Raw genomic sequence first — 18,907 nt, forward strand, 5'->3', positions numbered from 1 at the left:
TGTAATGCAGTAAGAATGCTAGTGTGGATATCAAGACAAATAATAATGAACCAACCAATATCGAACCATGCAATGGTTACTCGAAGAAGCCACCATCACTCTCATCTCCATCTTCCTCATTGACGGGAGGCGCGCCATGCTTCTGCTGCTTCTTGAAAGCTCCTTCGCTGCGTGATTTCTCCGTTTTGCTGCTATTCTTGTCATGCTTGTCCTTTTGTGTAGCACCCTTGGTCCCTCCATGCTCCTTCTTCTTGGTCTTCTCCTTGCCAGTATCCGGAGCCCCGGTGCCAGATGAAGCAGGTTCGATCTTCTCTCCCTTGTAGTTGATATTCAGCTTGCCTTCGCGAAGAAGGTCCAATGTCTTCTCCTCCATACACTTCTCAACGATAGCCCACATCGGGGGCTTGGCTTCATTGGAAGTGATGTCTTTCTTTTGTGTTTCTGACTCTGACCCCGCCGCATCGGGCTTTCCATTCGTCTTGGGGTACAGTGAGATGTATTTCTCGGTGAGAGGGTAGTAGATTGTGTAGTTGAGATTGACCTGGCAAATGTGGATCTTCTCCGCAAGGCGAGCCTTTTCTTTCGGATCAAGATTTTCTTCCTTTTCGCGACGAGTGAGGCGATTGAGTTGCTTGTTTGCAGTCTTGCGATCTATTCCATAGAAAATTAGAGGTTAGGATCCCACTGATCATTTGAGCTGGTCAGTCACGTACCAAGGAAGCGGACAAAGTGATATTTCGTAATCAAATGCGAACGCTCTCTGCGAGCGATTTCGTCTGCCAGATCTTGCTCATACCCAGCCAGAGCACGCTCCTGTAAGATTCGAGTATCGGCAGACAATTTATCCGCCTTATTGAGTAGTCGCTTCACGTCGCGAATTCGCTTTTTGAGTTCGTTGACCGATGGGTATTCCTTTTCAGGTTTAGGAGCAAATTTGTCCTTGTATTTCCGTGCCGGTTTGACTTTTGAGGTTTCGCTCCCGCTGCCAAACTCTTCGTAGTGACCAAATTCACCTGCTTTGACCTTTCGGTGCGCCTTCTTGCGGGCTGGGGCAGCATCCTCTGACCCATCGCGGGCCTTCCTTTTGGAAGGTGCTGCCTGATCGCGGTGACTCTTCGCGTCTGAAGTCATGTTTGTTTAGCAATAAGAGAAGAAAAAAAGGTGAAGCTACAGCAAAATCGATAAGGAAAAAAGATATCGGCGAATTGTCGGCCCGTCCCCAGATTGGAGCCATCCAATAGGCGCGCACGGTTCACCAACACCGCGCCCTCTCTCGTTGCATTGATTTGAATTACGCTAACTGTCCGTGGAAGTCTGCGATTTTGATAGTTCAAGTTTGCCCATGCAACTGACGCGCTCACTGTATCAGATTTTGCAGGACCAGCATGGAATCCGCCATCCGCTGGTCCCCGACCTCCTCGGCATCTGAACAACGCTTCCTATCAGTCGACGTCACAGGTAAAGCATTTCGGCTTTGTAAAGTCACTGGCTTTGATGGCAAAACCATTCGCCACGAAGTGATCTCTACCTTGACCAATGTACCTGGGTTTCGCGCGTTTGACTGGTCTACTTCCAACGAGAACCTGATTGCTGTGGGTCAGTCGTCTGGAGAGGCCACCATCCTACGCCTCGGTGGTGATGACAAGGCGTCTCTCTCATTCCCAGTGCGAAATCAGCGATACTGCAACGCCGTTGCATTCAGTGCACATGGTCTTGTGGCATCGGGTCTCGACCGCGTCCGAAACGACTTTTGCTTGAACATTTGGGATGTGAACCAAAGACTTAGTCCTGCCGGTGGCAGTAAAGGTTTCCCTGAGCCATTGAGGAAGCTCGCCAGCTCCGAGCCTATAACCAGCATCAAATTCTTTCGGGACCAGCCGGATACGATCGTGACTGGTGTCAAAGGTCAATTTGTTCGGATATATGATCTAAGAGGTTTGTTCTTTCCTGGCCTTATATTTGCATAATCATGTATGGCTAATTCTTCCATAGAGGGACCTGGGAATCCATCGTTGCAATTCCCCACGCGATGTGTTCATAATCTAGCTATAGACTGGCTTGATGAGAACTACATTGCGTCTTGCATTCCTTCAAATGAAAGTACCATCTGCGTGTGGGACCGTCGCATCGGATCGCGATTAGCATCACCGTCAATGGGATCTTCTGCCAACGTTCCAGATTCTGGTCATGCCACACCCGCTTTGGAGCTTCGGAATGTATTCCATCCCAAGTCTTCCATATGGAGCTTGCGCTTCTCCAGGACCAACCGAGGCAGCCTCGCTGCGCTCTCCAGCAGCGGTCACTTCAAGCACTACGACATTGCTAAAGACTATTTACCTGAGGAATACCGCTCCTCGATTGACGAGACACTCGGCCAAGGCTCATCCAGGAGTTACCCGGAATCGGTATACACCAAGCGCGTGCGGGACGTATGTGTACCTTTTGATCATCCGACTCATGGTTGCAAAGAGAAAGACCGAATCGTTTCGTTCGATTCCCTGAATATCAGCTTGTCTCCACAGCCCAGTGCTATCGCACTGGACGGAAATGGACAGCCACAGATAATCACCGTCCGCGCACCGTGCAACCCGATTGATCTGTCTTCACAGAGTGTACTGGCGTGTGGTATCTCTTCGAACGATTCAGATCTGCGCTCGATTCATCCATTGTCTGACCATATCTCGCCCATTTCAGACCTGATTGGAAACATCAAGTCACGCGTTTGCTCAAGTTCGCGAGAGCATGGCGCACACTCTAACGGTCAACTATTCGTGTCGAAAATACCGGAGTCTGAGCCTGTCCCTAGTCATGAGAACCGTGAACGCGTCATGGCTCTGGGCACGACGGGCATGCCGCTCACCGCGAAAGAAGCCCTCACTCTGTCCGCAGTAAACCAGTCTCGGTGCAAAGAGGGATACCTATTTAACGAGGCTCTGAACCGGAGGATCGCATCTGACGATCAAGCTCTGCAAGACTTTTGGAGCTGGGTTGAACGTATGTTTCTTCCTTCTCTTGATGACACAATGTCTAACAAATTTCTAGGTGCTCGGTCCGACTCTTCAGGGACGTCAATGGTTGTCAACGGCCTGGATTTGAATTATTTAGGCGTCAAGAATGTCTGGAACAATGACTTAGGTTTGTTTCTTCGCTTCGTTATCAAACATCTCTGAAACTGACTTTGGCATCAGGGAGTGGCTTTGAGCAGCGTCGTATCGGCGCTAAGACCGATGATGCGAAAACAGCTGCGGCTGCAATTGTAACTTTAGCAGAGCAGTTGAACCTCCCCAAGACAAAGGGCTGTGACACGGCTTACCAAGGTCATCGTCAACTCTGCCTCCGTCTCTGCGGCGCAACACAATCCTATCGTGAGCTGGAGGAGTCAGTGAAGGCTTTATCTGGGGACAACCAGCACACCAAAGCTGCTGCATTAGCCGTTTTCCAAGACGAACCCAAGCTGGCTTATCTTGCACTTCGAAGCAATGAACCCACCCAAGCTCATAAGTTGTTGGCAATGGCCATCGCCGGTGCCTCCAAGGGAGACAACGGTACAGATTGGGAGGAAACTTGTGCCGAAATTGCCAAAGAGCTCACCGATCCATACGCCCGCGCGATTCTAGCCCTTGTGAGCAAAGGTGACTGGAATTCAGTCATTAGTGAAGCCACACTGCCTCTGAAATACCGGGTGGAGGTCGCACTGCGTTGGCTCCCCGATGATGAACTCACTGAGTATCTGAAAGAGGCTACAAATACAGCAACACACCAAGGTGATATTGAAGGAGTGGTGCTGACAGGACTGGGCCATCTCGCCATGGGCCTGTTCCAGTCATACATTGGGAAGTACAACGATGTCCAAACTCCCGTTCTAGCTATGAGTCATACCGTCCCGCGGCTCGTCAGCAACCCGAAACACGTTGCCCAGTTCGAGGCCTGGCGCGAGACCTACCGGCTCCAGATGAACTCATGGAAACTTCAGCTCGAGCGGGCACGGTTCGACGTGGGCTCTCGTCGTTTCGCTGTCACTGCAGACGGTCGCAAACTCATGCCGCCGCCACCACAGCAAGTCAGCCTTACCTGCAATTACTGTACGAGCCCGCTTACCCAGCATGACTCCTCATCCGAAATATCCCCGTCTACCAAGACTGCCGAAACCGTTCATTCCACCAACGGCAATCCGCTGGCGCCGACAGTCATGTCTGGAACCGTTTGCCCACGCTGTGGTCGACATATGCCCCGTTGCGGCGTCTGCACTCTGTGGCTGGGCTCGCCAGACCCAATGTCCCGCGCCAGTATTGCTGCTGATGTAGAGGCGGGTACTCGCAAGCTCACCGGTGCTGATGTTATGCGGCGGTTCGTGGTGTTTTGTATTCATTGCAATCATGGGTTCCATGCTCATCATGCGACTGAATGGTTCAAACGACATAAGGTCTGTCCTGTCGCAGAGTGCAACTGTATCTGTGATCGGTGAGGGCCTTTTTGATTTGTATTGCCCTGTTTGAGCCTGGACATAACGAGGAGGTCTGTGGCCTGTTTTTCTGTGAAAGTCTATACCCAATGAAGTTGATTTATGTGCAAGTGATGTGGAAGACAGAGTGACAGACTGGTCCTTCGGCTTCTCGTAACCCTTAGTACTCGTGTGGGGCTGATGATGTCAAACGGGGATCACCTTGTTTCATGACTGTAGAGATACTCGACAAGTACCGATCGAACGGAGAATAAACCTCGTAGACATGACTCATGTACGATTCATATCTGTTCTGTTTGTTGAGCCGCATCTGCGGGCTTATAGTTGGAGTTGCCCCACTCAAATTTTATTTCCTCGCCAACTCTCCCCCGCACCACTTTCGATCTACTGCTCAACGATGTCTCATCCACAAAATAAAGACAAACGAGGTCGCGGCCGTGGCCAAGGCCAAAGCCGCGACGTCCAAGTGTCCAAGGCATTGAGCTTGCTCCTACGGCATGCCGCCGAGAAGGAAGGCCTGAAGATGAATGCACAAGGCTACGCAAGCGTGCCCGATGTGGTATGCCACTCCACAGCCTCATAGATGACGAGCAATAAACTGACAGATGACCAGCTAAACTGGAGAAAACTGAAATCACTGAAAGTCACCTTCCCCGAAATTCTCCACGCCGTCGAGACATCAGATAAAAAGCGCTTCGGTCTCCTCCACATCCCCTCCTCCCAACCCACCGAATCTACAACCCAGCCAACAGCAGCAACATCCGAGATAGAACGCCAAGCCAGCACCGTCGTAGAAAACGAACAGCCCGTAATCTCGGTCCGGGACTCCGGATCCGCCACGAGCGAGGCCCAACAAACAGCCACCGACCTTGCATTATCCGTAAAGGACACCAATCCCGCCAACTTCCTCATTCGTGCCACACAAGGCCACAGCATCAAGACCGTCGATGCTGCATCCTTGCTCGAACCGCTTTCTCTATCCGATGAAGCGAACATACCCGATACCGTTGTTCACGGCACCTTCCACTCGACTTGGCCGTTGATTCTACAGTCTGGTGGACTACGTTGTATGGGCCGGAACCATATCCACTTCGCTACGGGGCCGTCGCTGGAGTCCGTGTTGGCACTTCGCAATCAGGATGCGCAGGGAACATCAAAAATGGATAAGTCGAAGGTTATCTCGGGCATGCGACACGATGCACAGGTTTTGATCTACATTGATGTTCGCAAGGCGTTAGCCGCGGGGGTTCCGTTTTGGCGCAGTGAGAACGGGGTTATCCTTAGTGAGGGCGTTGTTGTTGTGAAGGATGGGGAGGCTGAGAAGGTGGAGGTTGAGAAGGAGGCGCAGAAGTTCGTTTCGTTGGACTTTTTCCATGTCGTCGTAGAGAGGAAGGTTGGACTGGGCAAGATTTGGGAGCGTGGGGAATTGCTGCAGGAGTTACCAGTGCATCTGACCTCGAGAGGTAATCCCAAGGGTCATCTCAAGGGTCCACGATGAGCTGTTACGGTATAGATGTATGGGAATTAGACGAGATAGCAGGAACGCTCAGGAAAGGAGGATGATATCCAGGCGTTTCCGGGGTCTAGAAGATCAGCATCAATGATCAGCATATCTAGTACAATACACTACTGTGTACTACACTAAGTACAATATCGCCCTGTTGGACGAATTGCAACGTCCAACTCCCCATATCCGACGGCGGGTAGACTGCGGGGTCATCGGAAGCGTAACGAGGCCGATCCGAACTCCGTCGCTTTCCCTCAACATCCGACGCAGCACAAGTTCATCAATGTGAATCAAGCTATGTGCCGGAGGTTCCCCCGAGCACAATACCAGACGTTCTCATTAGGATTCGAACAAAAGATGCAGCCATGAATCTCAATCAGCCTTGACCGTCCCGTCGGCTGCGGAATACGGGGATCGAATCAGCGTCATGCTTTTGGTCAGTCGAGGGGGGGCTTACTCCGAAACACCCACCTATATCCGCCCTGGGGGTACCACTACCCAGCTGGGACTCAAAAGTCCCATCGGATGAGGTCGCGTGGTATATAAAAGCTTTCGGGGGCGACCAAGCATACTCCTAACTTACGAACCCCCCTCCTTTCTCTTGCTATCTCCAATAAATCCCCTATATCTTACCTCCGATCAGTCCCCGCATAATATACGCAGTACAACATAGTGAATACTCAACAATGGCAACGCACCGCTTCAACCCCACCTTCACAGACAATGTCATCAACGCGATGGGCCCAAAGACCAGCCCGCGTCTGCGGAAGCTAATGGCCGGGCTGATCAGACACATGCACGACTTTGCGCGCGAGGAAGAACTCACCGTCGACGAGTGGATGGCCGGCGTGCAGATGCTCAATTGGGCCGGACAGATGAGCGACGATAAGCGGAATGAGGGACAGTTGGTGTGCGATGTGCTGGGACTTGAATCGTAAGCGGATTCTGTTCCCTGAAAAAAAAAGAAAAAGAAAGGAAGAAAGGAAAGAAAACAGAGCCAACCAGCTAACACAAGCGCAACAGCCTCGTCGACGAAATCACCTACACCCTCGCAAAAGAAGCAAACGATGCACCCACAGCAACCGCAATCCTCGGCCCATTCTTCCGCGCCGATACACCCTGGCGCGAGAACGGCGAGGACATCGTCAAGACGAAGCCAGCAGACGCGGAGATGACCTTCATGCACGGTGTCGTTGTAGACTTTGAGACTAAGCAGCCTCTGGTCGGCGCAACGGTCGAGGTGTGGCAGGCGTCCACGAATGGGTTGTACGAGCAGCAGGACCCCGAGCAGGTTGAGTTCAACTTGCGCGGGAAGTTCAAAACGGATGAGCAGGGCAGATATTCGTTCTATTGTCTGCGTCCGACGCCGTATCCCGTTCCGAAGGATGGGCCGGCGGGGAAGCTACTTGATCTGATGGATCGTCATCCGTTCCGTCCTGCTCATATTCATATTATTGTAAGTTTGGGGCTTGGCTATTGGCTATTGGATATGGACATGGTGAGCTAATTGGCTGGGTTTAGGCTACTTATGATAACTACCGTCCCTTGACGACACAGATCTTCGATCGCAAGGATCCGTATCTTGAGAATGACTCGGTGTTTGCGGTTAAGGACTCGCTTATTGTGGACTTTTTGCCGCGTGAGAATGATTCGAAGGCTGCCCTTGAGCTTAACTATGATATCAAGTTGGTTCGGTTTGAGGCGGCTAATGCTGAGCGAATGGGATAGTGTTGTGTACTTGACAAGCGTTTGTTGCAATTCAGATTGATTTATTTGATATATATCTCATCTTCTGTCTGAATTCATTTTAGTAAAGTAATTACCCATTGAACATTTCCCATATCCCCAGTCTTTAGTCGACACGACAGGACAGATCACATGTTCTTACCCACCGCCCCACAAATTGTCCCGGCAACCAAACCCACCCTTTTGTTTTCCTTCCTACACCTCCCCTATTGCTCCCCCATTGCACCCCTATTGCCCCCATCGCAATGGAGATCGAAACCAAACAAAACAAAAGAGCGCAGCTCACAGCTATCCAAAGGTCAGCCATAGTATCCGCCCACAAAAGCGGTGCCTCGCAAGTGAAAATCGCTAATGATTTCGGCTGCACCCGCAAAACCGTCTACAATACCCTCAAGCGTTACCACGACGAAAACAGCCTCGAGAATCGCGAAAAGACCGGCCGACCCCCGAAGCTAGATGCCGGAGCTTGTCGATATCTCTGTTTACAGGCGCGCCGACACCCTTTTTGGTCCTATAACCAGCTTAGAGATGCGACACCCGGGCAGCCGGCTCATTCTACTATACGGCGGATTTTGAAGCAGTTCGGACTTGGGAAACGGCTTTCGAAAATGGAGAGACCGGGTAAGCCGTCTGTTGCGAGGAAATGGGTACGATTGGACAAATATCGTGGTGTGAAGGCTTCTGATCTGGGATCTGCTCGGAAGAGTGGACCGAGTGTTCAGACTGAATGATCAAGACCTTATAGAAGTTCCCGAAAAGGAAACGATGGATTCTATACAACTACTAGATTACTTATCTGTGTTCAATCAAGAAATCCATTGATCCAAACCTTTGAAGCCCTCATTCCATCTCCCCCACAAACGCCGCAATCAACGCACCAACCTCATCAGCAGCCTCAATACAATGCCAATGCCCAACCCCCTTCAAGACCTCCAATGATTTCGACTGACTCGAGACATGCTCATAAATATGCTTACACCCCTCCATAGAAGCAGACTTATCTTCTTCCCCAGCAATAAGCAAAAACGGCGCCTTAACAGCCGCATAATCCGCCGCTTCAGCAGACGCAATAGCCCGACAAAGCGCAGCATACCCCTCAGCACTCTGCCTCAGGATCAACTCGCGAATAAACGCCTTCTGAAGCGGGGTGCTGCGCGAGCCGACGGCCGCAAATGGGATGGTATTAGCCATTGGCTCCATTCCAGCTGGCAAGAGTTAGCCAGATCATATCCATATCCAAAATCTACTCCCCCCAAAAAGAATGAAAGGAAGAAAGAAAGGAAGGAAACTCACACTCAAGCACAACCTCCGCCCTCTTATTCATAACCCCAACCAACCCCTCCGACGGATGCGTCGGCCCAATAGCCACAACACCCGCTATACGCTCCGCATACCTCGCACCCAACTCCATCACAACCAGCCCGCCCATCGAATGGCCGACAGCGATTGCTTGGGGAACGTTCAGCGCATCCAGCACGCCGATGACATCGTTTGCGATGCTGCGGATGGAGATTGGGTCGTTTGTATAGGGGGAGCAGGCGGCGCCGTATGTGTCGATTGTGATGCAGCGGTGGGTGGCTGTGAGGTGCGGGATTACGGGGTAGTAGTAGTTTTGGGAGGAGCCGAGGCCGTGGATGAAGATCAGGGTTTGGCTGGTTGGGGTTGGGTTGGTTGGGTGGGTGTCGGAATAGTAGAGACGGTGGGTGATTGTTTGGATGAAGGGCATCTTGAGGGTTTTGGAGGTGAATGGGGGATTGAGCTGGGAGGAAGGTATGTTGTAGGTTGTAGGTGTAGGTAGAGGAGAGGTTATAGTTCCGAATGGGTGGGAGGTTGGGATATGGGGGAATGGAAATGGGCACTAGATAAGTGTGTCGTCATTCGGTATATACCGAAATGTATCTGTTCTGTCCTTATTGTATGCACTATGCTTTAGTTAGGACTCACTTAGACCACTTCTGCTCTTCCATTCGTATTGAAATTCCGAACCGAAAACTGTCCATATCCGACGAAAGCGGATCTCATCCGATCGTCGGACCGCTGAACGACTAGTACTCCACTTACACAGACAGTAAGAATATCTCATGGAATACTTAGAATTGGTCATGTAGTTTGCCCGACTGACACTATTGGATACCAATGGCAATGTTTCATAAAGCCTAGGAGGCATAGACTTAGCATGTAGAAGATCCATAAACTCCAAAAAGTGAAGATAAAGAAAGACGCCAGTCATCTCGCCAATGGCACCTCTAGATACGCATGCTAGAGCTAAAATTCCAGAAGAAACGAAAGACGGAATCGAATAACATGCAAGACCAATCTTGATTCGATGCCGAAGCTGAAGACGAGGAAAGATGCGGGTGATTCCCAAACACATACTCGGGCTCGCAGTGGAAGGGCGTAGGAAGGATGGTAGTAGGATAATCGCCTGACAGGTAGCTGCTAGATAGAAAGACAAGATAAAATAAATTCAGAAAGGGAAGAAGGCGAGTAGGTTGGGAGTAGGTTTCCCGGATGTGGAATGGGAAGTCATATCGTGCGTAATTCGTAGGTCGAAAGAAGAAACTGAATCAAACTGGATTTCAAATTCCATAATAATCCATATGAAACGAGTAATCCCTTCACAAGCTAGCGGTCCTGCGCTAGAAGTGTTGAGCGGCGTCTTGCGTCTTGCTCAAATACCAAAGTGTTCCCGGAACACACCGAAGATAAAGTTGGAATGCCATGGACCTGGAGAGAATAGAGATACTTGTCTCCTCACATGACAAGACAGCTACCGCCGCTCTGAGCCCGTCTGCGTCTCCCACCAAGAGCAGATACAGCGCCTCCGGGATACGCATCGTCTTCTTCCTCGTCCGCGTTGTAGAGACGCTCTGCTTCGCGTGCGCGGCGACGACGACGGCGAGCACCGGCACCCCCGGCGCCAGCCTCCTCAGTGGCCATCATGTAATCAGCCCATTTCCGGTCCAGCCGGGAGGCGGAAGTGAGATCCCCGCGCAGCACGCGCTTCGTGTGTTCGTCGACGGTCATCTGCCAGCCGTAGAAACATTTGAGTTGGATGATTTCGTTCGGATAGGTCGGCGACGGCGATGGCGACGGCGTGGAGCTGGGAGTGACAAACGTGCTTGTTGAGGAGCCGGGATCCGATGTTTGTGTGACGGTCACGACTGGTTGGGTGGCTTTGCGGGAGGCACGCGGGATGTATGCGTTACTGGAGAGCACTTCCCTAACTCCCGCCCAGGTGATGTTGGCGCAGTCGAAGATCACGAGGCGCATCCCGACTTGCGGGATCTCGTCGCTGTAGCCGCGGCGGCGGATGCGGTAGCTGGCTTCCATTAGAGTCAGGTCTGAGACTCGGGTGTTGTCCATCTCGACGGAGCGGAGGTTCGAACAGCTCTTCATTACTGGGAGCATCCCTGAGTCGCTGAGACTCTCGCAGAAGCTGATGTTCAGGTGTTCCAGGGTCTGTGCACAGGGCGATTCAGCCAGCTTCACCAGGGTGTTGTTTGTCAGGTTCTCCAAATCCTCCAGTTCCAGATGTGAGAGCTTCGGCGTCGTGCGGATGACCTCTGTAACAGAGGCATCGGTCAGCTCGGGGCACTGCGAAACCTGCAGGCCTTCCAAATCTGGAACGTTATGAGCCAGGCTCTTCAAGCCAGCGTCAGTCACTTCAGTGCACTGGCGGAAGTCCAAATGACGGAATCTCCGAGGTGGAACCACAGGCCGATCGGTCAAAACATCTATAGGGGGGCTCTCGCCGTGGATCAAGCTTTTCAGACTCTGATCGGTCAAGTCGGTCCGACTCATGATCAGACGCTCCAAAGTATTGCGTTCGAACAAAGCCAAAGTAAATTTCTCGTCGTTGAAGCCACGGATTTCGCTGGCACGAAGATCCTTCAATTGCTCACAAAACTGGACAATCCGAAGAAGACCGCTGGTGTGAACCTTGTTGCACCAGGAGACATTCAATGTCTCGAGTTGCGGACAAGACCGTGCAATGACCTTCATAGCCGAATTTGTGACACTCGACAGACCTGAGACATTGATGTTTTTGAGACGGGGGTTGCGGAGAAGGAAAGAATAGATAGATGCACCGTCGATACGAGAGCCCTCGAGGGAGAAGTTGACCACATTCCGGCATAGATCCGAGATACGTTCTCCGTCCGAGGACCATTTCTCACGCATCTGTATGCAACCTATGAGATTCAGATCTCGAACGAACGGACCGCCGGATGTGATGAGCTTCACCAAGACATCGCTTGGGATCTTGGAATAGTACTCAGTCGTATCGACCGTGGACCATAACTGTCCGTCGTAGCACATCTCGCTCCATGACTTGGACACAGCCGAGCAACGTACAAGTTCTTGAGGAGTGAGGTGCCGAAAGATTGCCATTCGAATCTCACGTGGCATATCGTCCCAGAAATCAAAAGACTTGACTGGCTGGGGCTCTGGGACGACGACTTCGACTTCCTCCTCTACCTTGACTCCGACTGGTGTCGCAGTGCGCGGCGATCCACGCGACGCTGGCCTCATATCAAAAGGCAAAGGAACGGTGCGAGGCACAGAAACACTGGGACCTTCTGTTTCCACCAGACGGATGCGGGGATTCACGCCTTGGGCCTCGCCAGGAGGCCCGGCGTAACCAGGAGTACCAGGCCGAGGATGCAGCCCACCGTATAGCTGGGAGGAACTTCCATTGCCTAGACAAGGCGAGTAGGGAGTGGAAGACAGCGAAACACAAGACAGCGAGGCTTTGTTGTCTCGGCGGTATCCAGTGGTTGATGCCGAGCGTCCACGCCGAGTTAATGTCGGACTCGAGGACATGCGTTGGAGACTCTGCAGCAGTTTCTGACGGCCCTTCAGTTTCGGCGGTTGTTCTAGAGGAATCTGACCTGTCGAACTGTTCGGAGATATGCCCACGGGGGAGGGCAGGATCTCATCGGATACTTGGGAGGCCATATTGGCGGCTCGCTTTTATCTGCAGCACCTATTCCCTAGCCAACTACTATCTTGTCACGTCTTCCGGAGGGTGTCGGGCACGGTGGGGGAGTGTCACAGGCGGTCTCGAGGAAAGATAACGACGGAGGACAATATCCCGAAATGAATCGAGCGATGGGCGCGCAGTAACCGCACGATGTGCTCTTAGAGGAACATAGTGAGACCGTATTCAATGACCAGGCTTCGTTATCAGCGTAGCGAGGGACAGAGGAAAGAAGTCAAAGGGCAGAATGTCAGTGGGGAAAAACCACGTTGACCGTTATTGTTCTCGGGGGCCCACGGCCAAAGAACCGTGGAACGAGCCGACCTCTTTACGGGACTTGTGCCGAGTGACGTGCAGAGTACCGAGAGAGCCGAAGAAGATGTACAGAGGCAAAGGAAGTGGGGGGAGAAAGAAAAGATAAACACCAAGGGAGAGAAAAGATAAGGTAAAGACAAACATCAAATGGCGGAATGCAAAGCGGAAGGGAATACAATACATCTACTAAACTTGGAAGTGGCCTACAGATCACATAGTAGATGAGGTACCTTTGATGTACTTCCCCTCGCATTATCTTATCGATCCCCACCTTAGTATTATTTCCAACATCGGTTGTACGCGTAGTACGCAGTAAGCACTCGATAGATCGCACGCGTTCTGTTCAATGTGCACATATTCTGCTATACCTCTCCATGGGTAGCCCGGGTAGCCCTGGAACAGGATACTAGATTGTACTGGTTTCCACCTTGTCTGAGACGGTGTCTTGTCCTAGGCTCTCCTAGCACAGACCGTCTTATGTGAGACCAAAGCCCACACTCGGCTGACGACGCCCTCAGCAGAGATAACCGATGAAAAGCCCTTATACTGAACCCCACCTAGTGTACCCGATCCACCGTCCATGAGGCGAGTTTTGTTCCTGAGAAAGCCGATGGATTCAGATTTCGCCTCTTTGAGACGGTTTTCGCTGGTGGGGCCACTGGGGCGTGCGGGGAGTGTTGACACAGACCCATGGTACCAACTGACCAAATTGGAGAAAGACCATGGAATTGAGTATGGATGTATCGTTTTCTTCGTTTTCTTCTTTTACAGAATACAATCCTCCTGGAGGTAATCGAGGCAGTCTTTGTGTGACAAGGTGAAAAACTACCAGGTCAAATGGGAGATGTCAAACTCGATATGAAGTGGGGAAGATCGTGTGCTATGATCGGGCTAAGCCACGGGACTAGGCCAAGTTCGCCAAGGATCACAAGTGACCAGCCACTGGAACTTTACGCTAGTCCAATTCCCCGCAATTCAAAAATGACAGACCAGAGTACTCGGACTCTTGTAGTACTGTGTACTTAGATAAATTTTCTGAGTTCTCTTCGATCTCTAGGTCACAGAAGGGAAATATGCAAATGTATACACTCAACAGAAGCAACGGCGCTTGAAAAAAGGGCATGCCCCTTAAAGATAAAATGCAATTGATGTTCATAATCATCACCCATCTCAAGCCCTAGGGAAAGTTAGAAGAACAGATAGTGACCTCCACCTCGAAATGATACCCATTAGTCGCCGAGCCATTCGGCAGTCATCATCAAAACGTAATCAACTCTGTGGGGTATCGCTTTATTTTTTGTGATTTCATAAGTAAAAAGGCGGAGAGGGAGAGAAGAGCTAGAGCGAGGCGGTAGGAGTTCATTTTTCATCCTCCACCATCCATGGGTGTCCAATCACCTCGGTGATGGTAATTCGGTTGTCGACGTCGCGGTCGAGCATCGTGCGGATGAGGTCAATGCAATCTTCCGAGAACGGAAGGAAGGGGATGCGGAGGGGGTGGTCAAGGATCTCGTCGACGCTGTAGAACGGGTTCTCCTTGTAGACGACGGTGTAAAGAAGGATACCCAGAGCCCAGATGTCCTGTTCCTTGCCTCGATAAGACCTGCCTTGTAAGACCTCTGGAGCGGCGTAATCTAGGCGCATGTAGTCAGCATTTTACTCCTCAGCTGTGTCAGACGACAAAGAAGACCTACCGATCGTGCCCACAAAGACGTCAAACGGCCCATTCTTGATGTAAGCCGCGCTGCCAAAGTCGATCAGCTTGATCCGCCCCTCTCCATCGAGAACCACGTTCTCATCCTTGATGTCACGATGTACCACCAGCGCTTTGGTGTGAAGATGATTAACGGCGCTCGCAACCTGTTTGAAGATGTTGCGGCACTCGGCTTCATCCATTGTAGCTTTCAGCTCAATGTAATCGAACAGATCCATTCCTGGGAGCCCATGAGGAGTCATCTCGATGTAATAGTTGATATCATCTTCAAAGAAGCCTTCCATTGCCACAATGTTCGGATGCTTGAGGCCATCTCGTCGAAGGAAGTCTAGGACATGAATCTCCAGTGGCACAGTGCCCAGCCGCCGATCACGAGTCCACGTGTCAACGAGAATACGCTTCTTCGTAACATACTTCAATACCATCTTCGTACTAGGCAATCTCTTCAGACGTGCCAATTTAACCTGTCCATAGGCCCCTTGTCCCATTTCTTCGAGAATCACGTAGTCATTGATTGTTCGTTTTAGTGGGGGGTCCGCATTTGCATTGACAGTTGAAACTGGCGGGATGGGTTGCACGGGACGGTCTGTCAGAGGCTCAGAAGCAGCCTCGCTGAGTTGTTGGCTGAGTGTTGAAGTCGGAGCTTTGATCTCCACAGAAGGCTTGAGGGGTTCAGCAATTTGGGTCTCAATGCTGGGGTCTGACGGGCGATCAGCGATAGGGTCCTGCCTAGGCGATACTGGCTTGGAGTTTGGCGCAGGCGATGTTGAGACACTGGTAGCGGGCCCAGCAGCGTGAATTTGCCTTGAGTAGGTGATCCACAGAGCATAGACTAATTCAGTGACAGCGATTGTGTCATCACTCTCGTCAGAATCACTGCTCCGATCGTTGCTTTTCTCTACCTTATCTTTAGAAAAGAAGGTGCCGCTCTTGACCACTCGCAATTGAATATCCACGACAATGGTTGAGCCATCCCGGTGTTTGGCAAGCAGGCCACTTGGCTCTGTAAAGACAGAGGCAGCATTTGCCTTGCCATCGCGAAGGATGGACAGAGTTCGTGCCCGTCGGAAACTATGTTCGGGTATGACAATGCCATCAACCAAGGGCACGTTATCCTCCTCGGTCAGGACGTCGAGGATCTCATCGAAGTCGGGTACAAGGTCAGTGATGTGAAGCCCTTCTGGTCTTTCCTGGCCAAAGAGGGCCGAAGAAAAAACAGAGTTCGAGCTAATCACATTCAATGACGAGGAGGACAGCACCATCATGCCTGCAACATGAGGGAAGCTAGAGACTTGAAGAGTGCAATCCCCTTCTCCCTTGCTGATGGTGACAGGGATACAAACGCCGGCCGCGGTGCGGGCGGCAAAATGCTTCAACTCCACAATTTTGGCCAATCCCTTGTCGAGGGACGTCTCAAGGGATTCAGATGGCAAACACGGGAGAAGTTCAGTGATTGACTGGCCTTTTTGCACGACAGATGGGCCCCAAATCTTCTCGGAGTCACCCTTGGCACCCACAACGTTCCATGAATCATCGCACTGGATGGAGGCAACATTTTCTGTAATCTCTTCCAGCACCCAGATGAGGCCACCACGTTTCTCCATTACCCAGACACTGGCGGATCCGCGGGCCCCGTCGCGCTTCACGATCGGGACCACATCACCGCACAGCAAGACTCCGCGTGATTTATTAGCTGCATGGTTGTTGTTCCGCGTGTTTCGTGTACTTGAACCATAACCATCATCAGTCTGCGCCCTGCGTGACTTTTCTCGCGAGGATGGTTTGCTAAGGAGCTGTGCTGTCACTCCGTTCCCGAGACCGCGGAACTTGGGGTTAACAGCGGAGATATTAGCCCTTTCGGCCTGAAGCGGCATGCGGGCTGCAGCATCGGTGCTAGGATCTCGAAGCTTGGCCTCGAGCCAATCTCGGTGCTCTTTCTGTACAACTTCCAAGATGCTAAGACGGCGGACTTCAGATTGTAGAACACCAAAGACGAGACATGACAGGTCATTGGCGGCCAGAATGGTCCATGGGGCCCGGGCTTCTGTTCTAAATACGGCCTGGGATGCTGGTGTCCATTTGCTGCTATGGGCGTGGAGGGCCGGGACCTGGAATCCGAGTCCGGCAGTCGAGGAGTTGAGCGAGGTGAAAGGGTCCGCGGAAGAGGTGTAAGGTTGTGCTAAAGTCTCCATCAGCTTGCTCTTTAAAGAAGCAGAGCTCAGGTCCGTGTATGTACGTTTTAAGCTTACGCGCCTGGACGAGGGTGCAGAGACCAGGTCCCTTCTCTGGTTGGAGATACGGTCGCTGGGCACCGGGCTCAACAACTGTGAGCTGTCGGAGAAATGTGACCCCGATGTCATGGAGTCCAAAGCTGCATCTCGGGTGCTGGTCGGAGACGAACTGCCATCTGAAAAGGCTTTTTCAAAGATGTTGTCGCCGTTGATCTCCGCGGGTCCTGTGATGGGTCCTCGGCCTTGATTATGGTGATCCGCGGGTTCCAATATGTTTGCCCGGGTTAGAAGGTCCATCATGCCTTGAATCTCGGCGTCTCCACTGGCGTTTGCTTGTGCGTTAGCGATCCCAGCATTGCTTGCGGCCCATCCCATCCGGTCGCGCATGAAATCGATAGACCTCTTGAGAATGTTTTGCCGGCTGTGAAGGAGTTCTTCGGACTGTTGAGCAAAAGAAAAGGAATGTAGCGACTCCAGCGGGAACCGGTGTAGATCCTCCAAATCCGTGAAGCTTCGGCTCAAAGAAAAGTGGCCGGTGTTGGCTCGAGAAGAGGAGCGAGAGCGTGGAGAGTGGGCGGTGCGGTGGACAGCCATGGGGGCTAGCGACGACGTAGAAAGGTTTGGAAGAGTCAAAACTCGCGAAGGTTGGTGCTGGCGTATGCGATCCAACCCAGACGGATTCGGACCATGTTCATTTTCGAATAACGGAGATCTGTAGAGATACAAGAAGTGTCAACGTTCAAGTACCAGTCGAGCAGAGGGAATATTGTCGCTGACCTGGAAAGAGCGTCATAGCCCGACGACACACTTCCCCCGGGGCTTCTGAGTTGACTTGTCTGCAAAGAAAGCTTCTGTATTTCGGACTCGGATTCGGATGACTCTGAGAGGGGACCTAACGGCGACGAAAGGGGACTCGGCTCGCCTAAGTTTGATCAGCGTGATTCATCTAGTACATCATTCAATCGGCGCGTCTGGTTCCATTCCACGGGCTCTATAGATGTGATCCGCCCGAGTGATCGGACGGTTCTGATCTCCGCGGTCAGATGCAGTTCAAAGCATGTGCCAGCCGGTGCCCGTGATCGACTGGGGAGTGGACCCGTTGCTCTGAACCCTTCCTTGTCGGGCGCTTTGATCGAGTTGTCTGCTTAATTAGGAAAGCTGCATGATAACCTGTTTTTATTCCGGCCTCCACTCTTACCTCGAGTCCCACAGAGCGTATAACAAAGACAAGGTAGAGAGGGCTAACATAAAAAATAGCATGTGCGCATGACTTACCATCATTGTAAGCTGACCCCATCCCCGAGGTCTCACTTTGCCTCCTCTTTCTTTTTTTTTTTTTCTTTAGTTTATTCGATTTCCGATGCTCGAGCTCGGGAGGTGATCAGATCGGAGAAAAAGGAAGGACGAGGCTCAATCGAGGCGAGCACTCGCGAATGTATGCAGGATATGCGACATGTATGGACGGAACGGTCATTCGCAGGCGGGGATTAGCAGGGTAGCTGCCTAAGGTTCTCCAGGCGGCATATGTGGCGCCGGAGCACACACAAAGTTGGAATATCGAAGGTTACACTTCAAGATAGATCAAGAGGGAAAAGGAAAAGGAAACGGAGGGTGGAAGAGGAGGGGATGAGGAAGAGAGAAGAGAGTGGGGAGGCTAGGAAAATGCCAAATGCGAGAAAAGGGCCCTCCCCTCCGTGATGTAATGTCTTGGTCTCTTTATTCCTCTAAAGATTCTAAAGATTCTGAAGATTCACTCCTCTCATAGATCCCAACTAACATACCTTTTCTTTTTCTACTCGACAAGCTAGTCTTCGATTCGGGTGATCGACATCCATCTTATCCCATGTGCCGAAATTCACGTCTATCTGGAGCATCTATGGCACGGCTCACCCATCCCGGGGCCATCACACATGCATTTGTAGAGCCCAACTCAAATGAATATTGCGCACTG

At 51.6% G+C, this 18,907-nt stretch overlaps 8 protein-coding genes across 8 annotated transcripts; 4 read left to right on the forward strand and 4 right to left on the reverse strand.

Moving 5' to 3' along the window:
* Positions 1-76: 76 nt before the first annotated feature.
* On the reverse strand, positions 77-1,131 carry N7515_007059 (Efg1 domain-containing protein; the record flags this gene model as incomplete). Its single annotated transcript, XM_056667803.1, has 2 exons — positions 77-651; positions 714-1,131. 2 exons carry the CDS (start codon positions 1,129-1,131, stop codon positions 77-79), a joined length of 993 nt encoding a protein of 330 aa, XP_056521399.1.
* A 254-nt stretch (positions 1,132-1,385) lies between these two features.
* Positions 1,386-4,465, forward strand: N7515_007060 (uncharacterized protein; the record flags this gene model as incomplete). Its single annotated transcript, XM_056667804.1, has 4 exons — positions 1,386-1,935; positions 1,993-2,994; positions 3,043-3,135; positions 3,189-4,465. 4 exons carry the CDS (start codon positions 1,386-1,388, stop codon positions 4,463-4,465), a joined length of 2,922 nt encoding a protein of 973 aa, XP_056521400.1.
* A 394-nt stretch (positions 4,466-4,859) lies between these two features.
* On the forward strand, positions 4,860-5,960 carry N7515_007061 (tRNA 2'-phosphotransferase; the record flags this gene model as incomplete). Its single annotated transcript, XM_056667805.1, has 2 exons — positions 4,860-5,021; positions 5,076-5,960. The coding sequence occupies 2 exons, from the start codon at positions 4,860-4,862 to the stop codon at positions 5,958-5,960; spliced, it is 1,047 nt and encodes a 348-aa protein (XP_056521401.1).
* Positions 5,961-6,655: 695 nt separating this feature from the next.
* On the forward strand, positions 6,656-7,697 carry N7515_007062 (intradiol ring-cleavage dioxygenase; the record flags this gene model as incomplete). Its single annotated transcript, XM_056667806.1, has 3 exons — positions 6,656-6,903; positions 6,993-7,425; positions 7,491-7,697. The coding sequence occupies 3 exons, from the start codon at positions 6,656-6,658 to the stop codon at positions 7,695-7,697; spliced, it is 888 nt and encodes a 295-aa protein (XP_056521402.1).
* A 263-nt stretch (positions 7,698-7,960) lies between these two features.
* On the forward strand, positions 7,961-8,446 carry N7515_007063 (transcriptional regulator family: Helix-turn-helix and Homeodomain-like HTH; the record flags this gene model as incomplete). The annotated part of the gene is made up of 1 exon (XM_056667807.1): positions 7,961-8,446. The coding sequence occupies one exon, from the start codon at positions 7,961-7,963 to the stop codon at positions 8,444-8,446; it is 486 nt and encodes a 161-aa protein (XP_056521403.1).
* A 109-nt stretch (positions 8,447-8,555) lies between these two features.
* Positions 8,556-9,441, reverse strand: N7515_007064 (alpha/beta fold hydrolase; the record flags this gene model as incomplete). The annotated part of the gene is made up of 2 exons (XM_056667808.1): positions 8,556-8,920; positions 9,009-9,441. 2 exons carry the CDS (start codon positions 9,439-9,441, stop codon positions 8,556-8,558), a joined length of 798 nt encoding a protein of 265 aa, XP_056521404.1.
* Positions 9,442-10,469: 1,028 nt separating this feature from the next.
* Positions 10,470-12,674, reverse strand: N7515_007065 (F-box domain protein; the record flags this gene model as incomplete). The annotated part of the gene is made up of 1 exon (XM_056667809.1): positions 10,470-12,674. One exon carries the CDS (start codon positions 12,672-12,674, stop codon positions 10,470-10,472), a length of 2,205 nt encoding a protein of 734 aa, XP_056521405.1.
* A 1,696-nt stretch (positions 12,675-14,370) lies between these two features.
* Positions 14,371-18,253, reverse strand: N7515_007066 (serine/threonine-protein kinase; the record flags this gene model as incomplete). Its single annotated transcript, XM_056667810.1, has 4 exons — positions 14,371-14,645; positions 14,706-17,668; positions 17,734-17,878; positions 18,232-18,253. The coding sequence occupies 4 exons, from the start codon at positions 18,251-18,253 to the stop codon at positions 14,371-14,373; spliced, it is 3,405 nt and encodes a 1,134-aa protein (XP_056521406.1).
* Positions 18,254-18,907: the final 654 nt, after the last annotated feature.

This window comes from Penicillium bovifimosum, assembly GCF_028826915.1.
Source record: "Penicillium bovifimosum strain IBT 22155 chromosome Unknown utg000005l_segment0_segment0, whole genome shotgun sequence".
Taxonomy (NCBI): Eukaryota; Fungi; Ascomycota; class Eurotiomycetes; order Eurotiales; family Aspergillaceae; genus Penicillium; species Penicillium bovifimosum.